The sequence below is a fragment of the Coloeus monedula genome (genome assembly GCF_965178545.1).
Source record: "Coloeus monedula genome assembly, chromosome: 9".
Classification (NCBI taxonomy): Eukaryota; Metazoa; Chordata; class Aves; order Passeriformes; family Corvidae; genus Coloeus; species Coloeus monedula.
Genome location: NC_138789.1, coordinates 4,680,273 through 4,697,136, shown reverse-complemented (window position 1 = coordinate 4,697,136; position 16,864 = coordinate 4,680,273). Strand labels below are relative to the sequence as shown.

At 43.9% G+C, this 16,864-nt stretch overlaps 1 protein-coding gene across 2 annotated transcripts in view; it reads left to right on the top strand.

Moving 5' to 3' along the window:
- LOC309575953 (uncharacterized protein C1orf21) overlaps positions 1–16,864 on the top strand; it is a 108,980-nt gene that overhangs the window by 82,638 nt on the left and 9,478 nt on the right. For both annotated transcript variants that reach the window (XM_082286847.1, XM_082286848.1), the window contains exons 4-5: positions 11,884–11,960; positions 15,639–15,699. In XM_082286847.1, the coding sequence (XP_082142973.1) occupies positions 11,884–11,960; positions 15,639–15,699 (138 nt within the window). The remainder of the gene's footprint in view (positions 1–11,883; positions 11,961–15,638; positions 15,700–16,864) is intronic.

Below are 16,864 nucleotides of genomic sequence, written 5' to 3'. Positions count from 1 at the left end.
GTTTGGGTTTATCAGATTGTTAGATTTGGCTGCTAAGTGACAAGCGTGATGTTTCCAGTTTTCTTTGTAAAGTTATATGATCTGTTTGTTGGTGTTTCTGATAGAGTTGAAGAACCTGCTGGAAGGTCAAGTATGCTCCTTGCTGGGTCTTGATGTTCTGGGTTTGGTAGGTCGCTAGTCTGGTTTTAAGAGTTTATGAAGTGTGAGACACAGGCCAAGTGAGGGATTCACATCATGGGTCTCTGCTGTGGGTTGTTCAAAAGGTGAAAGTTTTGTCAGAATGAATGATCTAACCTATGTTCTGTGCTTGAACATAGGTACAGGATCTCCAGAGAGCCTCGATCACTATCTCTGCTGCTCTTCAATTTGCAGAGAGATGAACAATTGAGAACTATTAATCACAGCCAACTGATTTTTATTTCAAAATAGATTGTATTTGTTAATGTTTTTAATGGCAATCAGGGAAGATTCTTGTCCTGATGCAGCTGCTGCACTTATATGGCTCACAGTGTTATAAAAAGGCAGAGGGATTATGGGGCTCGGGTGACTTAAATAAAATCTATTTTTGCTGTTAGGATCATAGCATTGACATGGTATATGGTTTGAATTAAAGTTCTCACTATCACATTAAGATTCAACAGGAGTTAATTGGTGTAGGGAAGTAATTGAATGCTAATAGTACAACACTGCAGTGAAAAATGAGGCCGTATCTTCATACTAAGCTCTAGTTTTCTCCTTGTTGTAAGTACTGTGCCTATTACCATGCACTGGAGTGCACTTCTGACTCAGGCAGAGAGCTTTCGTGTTTGGGACATTCTAGTTCATCATTTTTGAACATTCCTGTGGTGGGACAACCCTGTTAAATTTTAGAGGTGCTTATCTTTCCACTCACCTCACTTGAAAAGAAAATAGAGCTTGTGTTAAAACTTGGTGTCTGCAAATGGCTAGAAATCAACTTAGGGACTTGGAAGCCAGTTTTGATTAGATAGCAAAATTGAAATGATTTAAGAACACCCGTTTTGCTTATTGCATGTGATTTTTGTTAATTTTAAGAAGACCTGATGGACTGTGAGTCCATGAGAACATGTAGATTTTTTACTTTTTGATATTTCTGTTTGCACCAAATTGTTTTGTTTAATATTTCAAGCATTGAGGCAGGAAGACAGACCATCCCCACCAACTTTTTTGGCTTGAGTGAGATCTCGAGCACTGTACCACAAATGTTTTGTAGCCAGTAGAGAAGGTGAGCTCAGCTAATTTCTCCTTCAATATTCTTTTACCTCATGTTTTTTTGAGTATGAATGCATAGTTTACAGATTCACCCTGTATCTGTGGTAGGTCAACCTCGCTTGTTTGAGGGAAGGAGTTAAAAACAGGAATAAAAAAAATTGTATATGGCACGTGATCCATCCTGACTTCAGAGGGGCTTTAAATACTGTGGCCATAATTGGAAATGTGCTCGGTAGGAAAGATGTGGGCAGATGGGGAAGAGCCAGAGGGGAGTGACAAGAATAGGACGCTTAGCAAACGTAAGCTGTAATGGAAGATGGAAGGAATTGATTTGTTTAGCCTAAAAATACAGAAGGAAATGAGTCACCCAATATAGAAATGGTTGCTTTAAAAGGCACAGCAATCATTTTTTTCTCCATGACTCCTGAGAGAGGCAGGAGGGCATCAGGCAAGGATTAAAGCTGGGTAGTCGGATAAATGTTTGAACTTTCAGGGAAGTGGCAAAATGAAAGGCTTTTGGGAAAAACTGCGGGGTAGGAGTTTGGAGAACAGGTTAGATGGAAATCTGTCAAAGTGGTTTGGGTACATGCCCTGGGGTGGTGCAATTGGGTGGTATTTTGAAATATCTTCCTTTTATGATGGTTGATACCAGGTGTAGATCTCAAGAGACTGATCTTGTAGGGATTCACAACACTATTTCATGTTCTGATGAAGGAGACATTGAAATTTTGTGGGTGAATGACGGATCCATCCCTGCTTGCCTGATCTTGCACAGCGTGGTATCTCCTTTTCCGTGGTCGGTCGCTCCCAAGGGAGCTGATACCGTATCCCCACCCTGGCTGGGCTCATGGCCGTGCACTGCTGGGACTGATGCACACAGCCATCCCAGCCTGGTTCAACCCTTTCCTGGAGGAAAGATTTGCTGCCTTCTGGAAAAGGAGGGCAGACCTCATTTTGAGTCTTTTCCATGTCCTCTCCCACCTACTAGAAGTGTTTTTTTGGGAAGAGGAGATTCAGAAGATGAGAGGATGGAAAATCAGAGTGGATATGAAAGGCCATAACAGGCATACAGTCATTTTGGGACTCTGAAATATTGGTCATCTTAGGTTGATAGAATCGTAGAATTATTAAGGTTGGAAAAGACCTCTAAGATCATTGAATCCAACCGTTAATGTCCTAAATGCTGGACTTGAGTATTTCCAGGCCTGTAATTGAATTTTAGGCTAGTTCTTCTCCCAGTATTGGTTTGGATATCTTCTAATCTGCAGTACCCTGAGCATCAGAGCTGTATTTGTACCTCCTCATTGGAATATATTGGTGCCTCATTTTGCCAGCACTTAGGAGTTAAATTTATTTATCTGCTCTTCTTCCAAGGAAACTTAGGGGAGATAAACACTTAAAACCCAGCCTCCATTACTGATTTAAATGGCTTATAAAATTTTTAAACTGTTTATGATTGTTTTTCATTCTTATGTGTATGGTTTCTCTTCTCAGTATTACTCTCAGATAAATGTGTTGGGAGAATCCAGACAAAATCCATGCTTATACAGCTGAGGATTGGAAACTCAGTAAGCAAGCAGGCCACTATAGTCTGTGTGAAACAATAATCATTCTTTTTGCTATTCAAAAGTAACTGCTAACCAAAACAAGGAGAAGATGGTACAAAATACACAGATCAGATACAAGGCTTCTCCTGCAGCCCAAATGCTTCTTGTGTGTGTCATAGTACATATGTGATACTTATATAATATTCCAACTATTATGTCCTTTAAAATGCACATTTTACCCACGTGTGCTGAAATTTGCCATGTAGCAAGAGCTGTTACTTCTTTCTCTTGGATCTTAAATCTTATGCCTGGTGCAGATTTGAGAATTAATGCAAATAAAACAGACGTTGAGAGGAGCAAAATACAGACATTGAAAATACGTTCCATCAGTGGCATTTACATAATTGCAATTACTGAAAATCTCAAAATTAGAGCCTTGGACAGTGCTGGGAGAATGTGAGCTTATTATAGGGAACTCTTGCTGGTTTGGAACACACACATCCATCGTTCCTGAAGCGAATGTGTTTGTATTGCTGAACAATACTCTTGGTTTTCTGTTATCCCACTTCTCAGGGTTACCTCATTCATAATTTCTTGCTACCTTTTCACTCTGCTTACATATGGCTTAACTGTATCTTTTCATTTGCACCTCAACTTCTAATTAGTTCGGGCTTTCCTCTTGACTGGAAGCAGCAAACTGAGGAGGACTTTGTCTTTCACTGTTCTTCCTTGTTCCATCCTTTGTAAATCCCAGGCTGGAACAAGAGGGGAAAAATTATTTTCATAGAATCATAGAGTGGTTTGGGTTGAAGGAACCTTAAAGCTCCCACCCCCTGCAGTGGGCAGGGACACCTTCCACTAGCCCAGCTTGCTCCAAGCCCCATCCAACCTGGCCTTGGATGCTTCCAGGGATCCAGGGGCAGCCACAGCTTCTCTGGGCAACCTGTGCCAGGGCCTCCCCACCCTCCCAGGGAACAATTCCTTCCCAATATCCCATCTATCCCTGCCCTCTGGCAGTGGGAAGCCATTCCCCCTCAGTCCTGTTGCTCCATCCCTTGTAAAAAGTCTGTTTCCTGTAGGTTCCCTTCAGGCACTGGAAGGCCACAATTAGGTCACCCTGAAGCTTCTCTTCTCCAGGAACAATCCCAATTCTCTCAGCCTTTCCTCACAACAGAGCTGCTCCATCTTACATGTATCCTGCTAAATTCCCTGTTAAGACCTGGATAATGGGACACTGTCATTATCCTGACATCTAGGAGGATGTTGGTGCACTTTATGGAACTGCTTGGACGTAATAAGAAAAATGTAACAAGCATGGTCTGCCCAAAGTTGCAGTTGACAGATCAAAGCCAGTGATCAGCTTAACTCCAGACTCTGCAAGAGGAAGCACCATCACTGTGGTGTTGTTTGCAGGTGGGGGGAACCAACTGCTATTTTTAGCACCTCCTCAAAGTGCCTGTTTGGTGGTTCCCATCATTTCCATGAGCCCGTCCTAGAATGTAACCCTAGATGTTGTATTAAGGCAGCAAAGGAGGATCTGTGCACATGGGGAGCATCAGTCTTGGTTGGTTTTGACAGCACAGGAAAATCTCAGGAGGCTTTGCTTGCATGTGAGGGCAGTTCTCAGTGAACTGATTTTACAAAGAGTTAAAGTAGAGCATGTTCCAAAAATAGGCTGGAAAAGGCCAATTTTGGGACTAGAAAAGCAGTTTAAGGAATCACTACAGCTGATGAAAATGAAAATGTTGAAGATGTAGGCCCAACTATTTAAACAGGGCATACCTCCTTCTCTATGTTCTCTCATATATGTTTGAAGGGCGTAAAACTCTTCAAAACCATCCCAGTAAAAAGCTCTGCAAAACTGTGGTGGCTATAACCCTCCTACCATTCCAGCAAGGTGGCTTTGTGGAGCAGGAACACCATAACACCCCGACTCCCTCTCACACCGTTTGTCCCTGGCTGTAAATGTTTCACAGACTTCACCCAGTCCTGTTTTTTCATGCTTAATGCCAGCTCTTTCTGTGTTACTGCACTTGGTGGAAAACTGCCTTCAGGAGACACGCATGAAGAATTGGGAGTGTGAGTAGTATCTATATTTACTATAAATAACTACTTTTGTAAAAGCTGGATGAGTGAGAGAGACAGAATAGTTGATGACACAGGCTTAATAAGCAGAAAATTATTTTTTGAGACAGGTTTTGTTATCTAGGGTGGCTCTGCAAAAGTGTAAGGTTAGTTGTGTTTTTTGTTGCCAAGTGCCCTCTGAAGTTTCCTCAAGAGTCAGCCTAGTCTTCCAAGTCATCAGTAATGGAGTTTTTAACTTTTTTCCATCTATTTTTTATTTGCTAGATAAAAGTTTCAACCACTTTGATGTACCAAAGCCCACTGAAGATTGGCCGTATTAATGAGAGCTGGAGAGCAGGTCGCCTTTCTGCCCATAGCATTTTATTTGCAGTATTTTGGATATCTTTTGATGTAAGCAACTGTTCTTCATGCTCTAAGGCACCTTGCCACCTGGATTTCTGGGGCATACAGCTGTGAGGGACAGTTTTCAGCCTCCTGCCAAGTTGTTTATAGAGGGGATGTTCCTCATCTTCATTTTGCAACTCCCTTCCTGCTGGCCCTCCTGCAGACATGTCCCTTCCTCTGCTCCCTGCCCTTGTTCTCTGGGTTTATTACACGGATGGGCAGGACTCCTGCTGCAGGAGCAAGGTAATTTCCCATTTGACCTGAAACTTCATGCACCTTTGGAGACAGGTGTTCTGGCTTTATTTATCTCTGCTGTGCTCATTTTCTTATCCTGGCTGACCTTTTGGAGTGCCATGGAGGCTGAAGGAACAAGAAAACCCTGATTGTCAGGGCAGCGTAATCCTCATATTTCACAACAGAGGCATTTCACCAGTGATCACACCTCTTGTTATCTGTAGGGGACACCTTGAAAAACCTTGAGGTTTATCAGTCTGTCTGCAGAAAGGAACTTTGAGATAGAAATTCAAGGAAAAGGGTCCCAAGCTATAAAGAAGCACAAGGATTCACACATGTGGGGTGATAAAAGCTCAGAGCTCTGAAAGGAAGCAGGATGGCAAGGTGCAGGGAAGAGTTTCCCTGCAGGATTTATTGGTAGTACTTACTTATCATTTATATGCCTTATTTGTAATTTCATCTGTTTGCTTGCCTTAATTTCCTGTCGTCAGGCCAGCTGCTCCTATGTCTGCTTTTCACACAAAACCCTGGTGTTTGGCTACTCAACAAAATTAATTGGAATTACTGTAAATAATTAGTCCAGGCTTTCTAAAATTGACTGGGAGAAAGGATGATGAGGACGTTTAGGAAGTTGTGGCCATTAGACTTAGTAAATACATGCTCTGTGAAAACCCTTCAGTGGTGGGAATTGCCCTCTTTTTTTTTTTTTCCCCTGCTCTTCAATGATGTCCTCCATCAAAGCTCAAAGGCCACTGACGTGGGCTGAGGGTGAGCTATATTTAGGTACTGCAGGAGAAATCCTGCAACTCACTCCAGAGGGAGCTTTTTTCTTCCTCTTCCTTTATTTTTTCTTCTTTTTTTTTTTCACTGGCTCTATACTTTCAGCTGGATTTTTCTGATTTTTGAGCTCCTGCAGCTTGAGTTGAGTGTAAAGGGCATGTTAGATGTTCTTCTGAAAATAATCCCTTCATAGTTTTTAGCATCTCAAAAGCATTTAAAAAGAACTACAAATGTGTTACTGCACCACTGTGTGTGCCCCTATGCGTGACTGGTAAATGAACACTGAAAGCAGCATTCCCTAATTTCTCAGGTTATAGCAATGGAGGTTTTTTGGTGGGCTGCAGAAAGCTGCTCAGGAGTTACACATTTCTCTTTTTCTTAACCTATTTTTATCCCATTGTGAGTAAATTTTGTGTGTGTGTGTGTGCACTCTATGAATCCTGCTCTTCCATATTGCATTCCAGGAGCTGGAGTTGCTACAGCTGAATTTCCCAGTAATTTCCCTGGGAAGGAGGAGCTCCATTATGTGGCTGGTTTCAGGATGAGGTCTGCCCTCTGGAACACATTTTGGATCCCTGATGAAAGCACAGGATTTTTCCCTGCCAAGCCTGGGTTACACTCCCTGCATCAGTGCAGACTTCACTGCATGATGCTGGCTGGGTTTGCAGAATCAGGTTTTTTTCCAAAATAAATGCCAGGCACTGTGTCTGCTGCTGCCTCCCCTTTGCATGCCTGAATGGCTTCAGTCTCTCCCACTGCTGCTTGGGGATAAAACTCAACAAACCTACTCAAAAGTGTTTTTTTTCCAGGGTCTGATTATACTTTATCACAGAACTAAAGGCTGGATGAGGTTGGAAGAGACCTCTGGATGTCATCTGGTCCAGCCCCTGATCAAGCAGGGCTGTCTAGAACCTCCTGCCCAGGATCAAGTCCAGACACCTTTTAGACATCTCCAAGGATGGAGATAGTGACAGGCGTGGGGCATCATGGGCAACTCCTTCATGCTGGGCTGAGGAGATACAGACCTGAGACAGCAAGAGGATTTATTAAAACATTCCGTTTAAGACAAGGTTTTTGTTACGAAGTGTGACCTCAAGCTTCACCCAAATGCACAAACAACAGCCATGTTTTCAAGTCCTCCCAAGTGAGGACCAAGGTGCTCCGGGCAGCAGGACAGCCAAAGGACTGTGGTGACAGTGTCTTTCTTAGGTGTCTTCTCACCACAGGAATCCATTCCTGCCTGTGTGTGTGAAGGTTCAATTCACTGCTGGGCCCTGGCTCACCTGTCCGCTGTGTACTGTGGGGGTGATGCGCATCTGGAGCGCTCAGGCTCGTTACATGGTTCTGGGGGTGTCGTGTGCAGGACTAGGAGTTGGTCCTTGTGGGTCCATTCCAAGTCGGGATATTCTGTGATCCTGTGAGGCACTGCCTGGTGCTTGGTGTGTGCACATTGAGTTCCTCCCCAGCCTGGCTTCCAAAGCCCATGGTCAGATGGATCCATGGTTTTCATCATCCCTCATTCCCTGTGTGGATACTGAGAGGAGGAGAACCACCCAACGTACACGATCCATGCTGTGCCCAGGACACCCTTCTGGACTGGATGCCTGTACACATTCTGGCAGGGGTAATGTGATTCCTCTGATGAAATTACATCCAAGAATAATCTCCTTTGACTAGTATCTGAGATCTTTCCATGCTTGATTTGCCCCTTTGTTATAAAGTTACCCTAAATAACATGTTCAGGTGATTTTGCTTCCAGGTAGATAGAGGAAAAAAAGAGAGGTTCTCTTCCTGCCAAAAGATAGCACAAAAAAATGAGCCCTTATGTACACATAAAGCAAGGAAACTCAAGTAGAATCTCATAGGTCAGTGCTTCTCCCTTGTTCATCCTGATGGATCCAGACAGCCCATGTGAGATATTATTACCTGAGGCTGGTGCTCATGACTGAGCGAGGTTAAAAAGCGCTGGGCTGGCATATTGAAATTTTACATCTCATCGTTCAGTCCATTTCTAACTCATGTATTTGGTTCCTCCTTTTCAAATACAGTTATTTTTAAGAACAGTTTATGGTATAAAAAGAAAACAAATACTTCATTTTTCCCCTAAGTGCTTTTAATGATGAATTGCATGGGTCTGGAAAACAGTTTAAAGGTGCTATTGGCTCCTTTGAAGAAAAGTGTCATCTTGATATAAATCAGGAATATTATTTTATAAGGGACTGTTAGCAGCTTACCTGAGTCCATCTGTGGCAGCCTTATGAAGAAAAGCAACATACTTCAAATGAAGTTCACATGTCTCTAGAAATAGGTTCGTCAGAGGGGAGGCATCAAGGGAAATGTTGACAGATATTTAATTATAATGGCAGTAGTGGCTGTTGCTGTGTTAATAGCATCTGGCAGCAGAGTCACTGCCATCTGTTAGTGCCCTGAAATCCTGGAGATAGTGCATCCTTTATGGAGGAATTAACAATAATTAACAAATTTATCACATGAAATCACCTTGATTGGATGACAGCCTTACATTGATAATGATTAATTGCAAAATAATGTGGAGTAAAATGTCCACTATTCTCCTTTTTTGCTACTGCTGCTCTACAAATGCAGCATCCTGGGGGATTTCCTTTCAAGCCTGTGGTGTGAGGCAGCATTTACTGCATTTATTTTAAATAATCCTTATAAGCAGAGCTAAATTAAAACCAAACTTCTGCATATTCATTTTGATTTGCAACAGATTAGGTCTCTAAAATCAGTTGTGGTTCTGTTGGTGCGTGGTAACTTATTTAATGTTAAATAAGGGAGAAAATGAGGTTGGACTGCAAGAAGTGACCCTTAAGCCAAAGTCAAGTCAGTCTGGAAGAACAATCTGACTGCATTAAAGCATTTCAAGGTGGTTTTTTTAGCTTAGTATTAGAAGACAAACCATTAATTTCTGATGAGTCAGTTTGTCTTCGAAGTGATGAGGAAAAAATATTCTATTTGTTTGCATTTGGAAGAATTATTTTTGAATACCTATTTTTATCCAAGCCAATATTTCGATCAGTGCAATGAAATATCGCTGCCATAAGTAAGAGTTATAAACAAAGCAATGAGCCAATTTGAGACCTGGTTGGGTTTTATTTTTCTCTTAACTCTTCCTTTTCTGTCTGTTCCTGCTGAGCAACAGATGGAAAAGGTAACATACTCTTTGCTTAAATAGGAGAGCTGTAATAGATAATTGAGGTGTGGTAATTATCAGGAGCAATAGGAGAGAAAGAGTAAACTCTGGAATCTTGAAGTCAACTAAACAGGAATTTTATTTCTCTTTTCACATTTTCTTTCCCATGCGTGTCAGTTAATATTCTGAATATTGCTCTGGGACCCACAGTGAGAAGGCAACATACACTTTTCTTGTGTCTATTTGTTCCTAAGTGCCAGAAATTCTTTAGGCTGGGATTTGGGCTAATTCCAGCTCCTGATAGAGCTGCACTGACACCAAACCACGAGCAGAGGTGTGGAAAGCTGAGTTTATACTGCCTTGATTTATCACAGCTTCTGACACAGGAGCTGTAGATCAGTCTTCCCTTCCCATCCCATGGAGTAGATCTGAGGGTAAAGGCTCACATGGTGCAGGAGGCTAGGGTTTAGCTGATTTATGGCTTCGGTGTCTTCTCCATGAATATCTTCTCCATGAGACCCATCCCTCTCTTTTTGTTTTGCTTTGACAGCCATGTGAGTCAGACATGAGCTCATTGGTTGTGTGTCTGTGTACACACGTGTTCATCACACGCAACATGTACATGTCACACCCTCCTAGCACTGTTAAAATTAGAGCATGCTTTGAAAAAAGTGATTTTGCCTTTTGTTCTGCTGCTCTGGCTTGATATCACGGGATCCTGGGCAGGCAGGCAGTGGCTGGTGGGATGTAGCAAACACAGACATCCTTGGTAAGGCTTGGAAGAAGGGTTTGTTTCTCTCTCACTGCTATTTTCATGCAAGGCACTGTTCCCTGGTTAGGAGGATTAAAAGATATGCATTAAACAGTGTTAAATATGCTGAGGCAGTTGATGTTTACAGCCCTTGTAGAATTATTCATTAAAATATTAACTGCTAGACAGCCTCCTTTTTTTTTTATTCAGTGATTTAGTAGCCCTCTCCAAAATCTTGTGTGATTCAGACATTCAAAGACTAAATAAGGCTAAATAAAACCACCAAAATTACCCACTAAAACACTGATTCTTGGGTTTATGTTTCTTAAATTGCCATGGATGTGACATGCCTAAGAAATACAGAGGGATTTGTGGAGCGGGTGAGCTCTAAGATTTGACTCAGACCTCTCCCATCTGCACCAGCAGCTTTCCCTAACACATGGCACTGGGAAGATCTGGAAGGGGCCATATCTGTCTGAAGGATTTTGGAAATAATAGATATGTGTGTGCACCAAGTTTTGGGTTACAGAAGCTTGTGACGTGATGACGAGGTGTTAACCAAGCAGTGCTGGCTCTCAGTGGCTCTCAACTCTCTCTTTCCCCTCCCAGGCCTTTCTAAAGGTGTTTTTAATGGTTCTGGTCCTCTGCAAAGGACAGGGTTGTATTCTTGTCTATAAACACTGACTGGTTTGTCTTGGAATGAACCTTAAAGCCCATCCAGTCCCACCCCCTGCCATGGGCAGGGACACCTTCCACTATCCCAGGCTGCTCCAAGCCACATCCAGCCTGGCCTTGGACGCTTCCAGGGATCCAGGGGCAGCCACAGCTTCTCTGGGCAACCTGTGCCAGGGCCTCACCACCCTCACAGGGAAGAGTTCCTTCCCAATATCCCATCTATCCCTGCCCTCTGGCAGTGGGAAGCCATTCCATGTGTCCTGTCCCTCCATCCCTTGTCCCAAATCCCTCTCCAGCTCTCCTGGAGCCCCTTTAGGCCCTGGAAGGGGCTCTGAGGTCTCTCTGGAGCCCTCTCTTCTCCAGGTGAACACTCCCAGCTCTCCCAGCCTGGCTCCAGAGCAGGGAGCCTGTGGAGCATCTCTGTGGTCTTCTCTGGACTCTCTCCAGCAGCCCCACATCCTTCTTTTTGGGATCTCCAGAGATGATTTGCTTCCTTGGGTCTCTTGTGCCCAATTTTGTCGCTGAGCAGGTCACATCTGCCGTTGCTGCTCTTCACCAGCACGTTTGACATATGCTTCCTCCTGCAGACAGATCCTCAATGCTGATGTTTCCCCCTCTGTTCTGAGCCAGCCTGTGGGTGCTGGGTGACACTGGGACTGCCTTCCCAGTGCTTTGCCTTGCTCTGGTGAAGGTGGAGGCTGGTGTTGTTATATGAGCACCCCGCATTTCCCATGGACCTCTGGAGAGTTACAGGCCAGCACAGAGTTTGATCCCTGGATTTCACCCAGTGACTCAGAGGCAATTCCGCATGCCAGTGAGCCCAGGGCATTTAAAAATTGCCCACCTGGGGTCATTTCATCTCTTGTGTTACCTTTAATTTCATTTTTGCTGAGCTTCTCTCATTCGGTTGTGCAGGTAGAAGAGCTTGGACCCAGCCGAGTGTGACACCCTGATGACAAATGCCTGTCACCCTTTGTGTGCTTAATAACTACTGATTAAATACTCTGATAAATATTCTGTTGTGTGCTTTTTGTGTGTTTCAGGAAAAAAGTGCCAGTTCAAATGCAAGACTTAAATCTAATAAAGAGATCCCAGGATTAGTACATCAACCCAGAGCAAAGTAAGTTCAATTTCTGTTGTTTAAATCATAATAAAAATAAACACGGGGTTAAGCAGTGTCTGTGAGGTTCACAGTTACTGCCTAGCAAAGACCAAGTAATGACTCCAGCAGCCCTAAAGTCATGCTGAGTTAAGTACAAGAGGTAAGATCACCTGTGTCCCAAGACTGGGAAGCATCCTCTCCTTTGCACAGCAAAGATGCAGGACTTGGAAACAGGTGAAACGCATCCTATTGTGCCTGACAGAAGACCCTGTGCTATTTTTCAGCTTTCTATACAAGTTACACAGAACAAACTTCTCTATATCCACTAGTGTTCCTAAATATGACTGGATCAGTCCCAGGGAGGTTTTTGCTAGCTCCTGGTTTAGATTAGCAGCTGCTCTGCCTGAGTCTGGGAATGGTCAGGTTGTTAAAATGAGGGTTGTTCTGTAGCTATGAGTTCTTCCCTGCTTGTTTGGCTGTTCTGTGCCCATACTCTGCCTGGGGTCAGTCAGTGTTACATGAAATATTTGCCTCTTGTGGCAGAGCTGGTTATTGATAGTAGTAACTCATTTCTTATCTAACTCAGTGTTACATTTTAATCACTAATTGGCTGGGAAAGAACAGATTATGTGGAGCCACATACCGGGTTTGTGAAGAACAAGTGATGAAGGTTGGTGATTTGGATTTTGAACACCAGTGGAAATGCTGTTCCTTGTGCCCTGCCCTCAGGGCACTTAATAACTTAAACTTGCTGCCTGTCAAGTGCCTTGAACACGATTTAAAGTCTGGAAACTTCAGTTATTTCCTAATCAACTGACAGTGTAATTCAGCCTCTTTTAAAAGGGAAAAGCTGAGTGCTTTGGATGTAATTGAAAAGAAAGTCATGGTAGGATGGTGGAGGTAAAATCACTCTTCAGCAATGCTGTACTTCATTACTGTGATTCAGTCCTTCCTAGCAGGGTCAGAGATGTATTTAAGATGCTCTAACATGAGGCTAATTACTCTGGGATAAAAAAGAGCTGTTCTTTTGGTGGGTCATCTCTTGGTACATCCACAGCAGAGGAACTGCATGGGGGCAGGGCTTCCGTTCCTTCATAAAACTCTAATTTGAAAAGTCCCTGCAGAAATCAGAACTGACCAAAAAGCCTATTTTTTACATTGCATTGACAGAGATAAATATTTCTGTCACAGGCCTGCAAAAATAAAGAGACTTCCCAGAGAGGTGCGGAACGTAACATGAGGTTGTTGGGTAGATCCTCCAGTGTTTGCCCAAGGCTCTGCTGTTTGCCCAACCTACCACTGCATTTCTGTTTATAAAGTGGCTACCTGTGTTTGAGTTGCTAATTGCCAAGTCAGCAAATAGCTGTTATCATGTACAGTTTTTTTTCCAAGGTTTGTTATCTAAAAGCCATGACAATTCTGACTGCAGGGTGGGGTGGCATTGGGTGGAAAAGGGCTACTCGGCTGGAAGAGCAGAAATGAATAGATAAATCATTAGATGCATCTTAGAATACTGTTCTGGTAGAATGGATGTTACTTCTAAACAAAACATGGACTAAGTACCAAATTATAAGTTCTTTTACAATATTTTGATGTCAGATGAAAAGTAAGATTGTGAGGGCCTTCCCCCTGCAGGAGGATTTAGATTTTTCTATCCAGAGCCCTGGACTCTAAAACAAGGGGATGTAGGGAGCCAGCAGTAGCTTTATGGGGGTCTTTGACTGAGGGAGAGGGGTTGGTCCTTCCTCTTTACACCCAGTCCTGGTACCTGCCACACCTTCAGGGCTTACCCCTGCACCTTGCCCTGATCTCACAGGCACTTGCTCTGTCTGTTCGTCACCAAACTCACCCCACTGACACCATTAATGATCACTAAGTACCCTGGGACAAGTTCATAACTCAGGGAGTGACAGCAGCCTGAAGCATAAAATGAAAGTGGTTATTTCAGACCACTTTTACCCTGCCAAATCAGACTCTCAGAATGGTTTGGGTTAGCACATGAAAAACCAGCTAACCCAACCCCCCTGCCATGGGCAAAGGCACCTTCCACTAGACCAGATCTGTAGGATTATCCTGTGGGAATTTTCAGGGATATGACTACACAATACACCTTTTTTTCCCCTGCCTTCTTTTAATTTTCTTACGAATTATGGTTCAGTCACTACAGTATCATCTAATTTTATTAGAAACTGGATTTATGATGTTGCAAAGGCAAGACTATTTTTCAAGCACTTGCCTACCCATAAAGGGCTACACTGCCCTAAAATCCCTCTCCAAGGCACCTGAATATGTGGGTGATGGGGTCAGCTGTCCCAAATAAGCATCTCTTCCCCATCTGAGGTGGAGGTGGGAACCTGAGGAACAGGCAGACAGCTGGGGACAAGAACTCCCTCAACCACTGAAAGGTGAATTGTTCCTGCTCCTGAATGCCCAGCTTTAGGTTTTAATGTCATTTCTGAGCCCTTCTCCTGTGAACTGAGCTTCACTTATGTCCCACATAAGCAAATCTTTGTATAAGTTCAGCCGATAGCAGGGAGGGCTCAATGCTGAGCTTTGTGGGGAAGTGCGGCCCGTTGTTGGGCACTTAGGGCATTAACTCATCACAGATGAAAGGATCACTCTGAGGAAGAGGGGATGGGTGGGAATCCAGCAAGCCAAGCCAGCTTTCTGTGCTGGGGAAAATCTCCAAGAGCTGTGTGTCCTTCTGACTGTTTGGCATCACTGTTGCCACTGGCACCAGTCCCCATCCTCCCTTTTTTGCATTTTTTTTTGTGTTGCACGTGGAGTCCCTGGCACGTTTCCCCAGCCCCCTGTGAGCCCAGGTGCTCCTCCCTACTGCGGGTCCAGAGGATGCTCCAGCCTCACCTTCCTGGAGGGGTGTTACTCGTGCAGGAAGGAGGCTCTCACCATCCGCTAACATAAATAAACACCCCATATACCACCTGCCATCCGTCCTCACCCTTGTGTCCTTGTCCTTTCTGTGTTTTTAGCTTGCAAGTTCCCCATGGGGAAGGACCTGTGGTCTTGTGTGACCATTAGCATTTTACAGACACTGGAAAAAGTATTTTCCAGCCCTCTTTTACTAATGCAAAATCATATCACTTAGCCTCTTGGTGCTGCAGAATTAGTTGAAGTGAAGGGTCTGGAGCACCAGGAGTGGCTGAGGGAGCTCTAGGGGCTCAGCCTGTAGAAAAGGAGGCTCAGAGGGGACCTTCTGGCTCTGCACAACTCCCTGACAGGAGGTTGTAGCAGTTGTCAGTCTCTTCTCCCCTGTAACAAGTGGCAGGATAAGAGGACACAGCCTTTAACCTCATGTTGTGGGTGTCTCATTCTGTGGTGGTGAGGTTGGCAGTCCTGGAAAACCTCCTGTCCTGACAGAGAGGGGACTCTCACTGGCCCAGGGAGAGGTACTTCCTGCAGTCAGCCTGGAAAAGGGAACAGTCTCCTCTGGATGCATGTGGGTCCCAGTTAACACCCTGAGTGTTATGCATGTACACAGAATTAAATGCAGTAATTTTTTGTGGACAAACCAAAAATAGGGGGAAAAAAGATTAAAAAGTGACATTTTAGATGAAAGCATAAAGTGATTTATTTTTCACAGTGGTGGAAGCTGATAGCTGGGCCCCCTCAACAACCCTGGGCTGTTTTATAATGGAAGAAATCTGTTGGTATTGATACTGTTCCTTTGCTTTCCAGCATGCACATCTCTGAAAGCCAACAAGAATTCTTCAGAATGCTTGATGAAAAAATTGAAAAGGTAAGGCACAGTAATGTAAATATCTATTCTCCCTCGGGGGTGGACACAGCTTTCCCAGATCTGTGGGAGGACAGTGACCTGCCTGCTGCAGCTCCGTGTTCTTTGTGATTCGGAGGGGTCTGGCCCAAGATCTCTCTTCCTGCTCCTTGGTTAGATAGTTCAAGTGCAATGACCAGGAAGGCAAAGAGTTCGCAGGAGGTGCTGAGAGAATCCTTTGTTTTGTGGGAATGTCACCAGTCTGGGATTAATGGCAGATTAACTCAGATGTTCAGGGTATACCTCCTGGATAAAGGTGAAGAGCAAAGTGGGGTTTTATGTCATTGCTGATTTGATCTTTCATCTCATCTCTGTGGGAGACAACTGGAATGTTAATGCTGATAGTATCTGGGATACCCCGGGAATTTCATGCTGAATCTCCTCAAAGTAGCCACTGGCTCCAAGGGATGGTGTGGCTGTTAAGTGTGGATAACCCTGCTCCAGGGCTGTGCCAGTGAGATAGAGGTGTTGGAGATGTTTCGAAGAAGAGGATGAGTAATTCTTTGCATATCTCAGCTGTCCTGAGAGCAGCTTTTGTGTGTTTCAGAAACCTTTTAAATTAATACTCTCGGCTTTTTTGTGGGACACAGCTCATGCCAGGAGTAGCTGAGGGAGCTGGGGGGGTTGATGTTCACACACTCATTTACTCTTTACACAGCCTATTTTGGAGTCATGTATCTTGTTTAATACTTCATATTAAATATTGGCTTCCTCAGTTGTAGTACACTAATTTTTACTCCCAGTTTCAGACTGGATATGAGGAAACATTCCTTTATGGAGAGGGAAGTCAGACACTGGAACAGGCTTCCCAGAGAGCTGGTGGATGCCCCAGGCCTGTTGGTGTTCAGGAGACATGTGGACAATGCCCTTAACAACACACAGTAATTTCTGCTCAGCCCTGAAGTGCTCAGGGCTGTTGATCATTGTAGGTCTCCCCAGCTGAAAACTAGACTATTCTAGTCTAGTCTATTCTGTTCTAGTCTGTTATTCTATTCTGTTCTGTTGTCATGTTGGATTGCAGAGTAGAAGGGAAAGTTTTACTCGCATGACTCTGAATTTCTGCTGGTTTTGCCAGCAGTCCTGGTCTTAGGTGTCACATTGCTACAGTGGGTGCATCTCTTACTTGTCC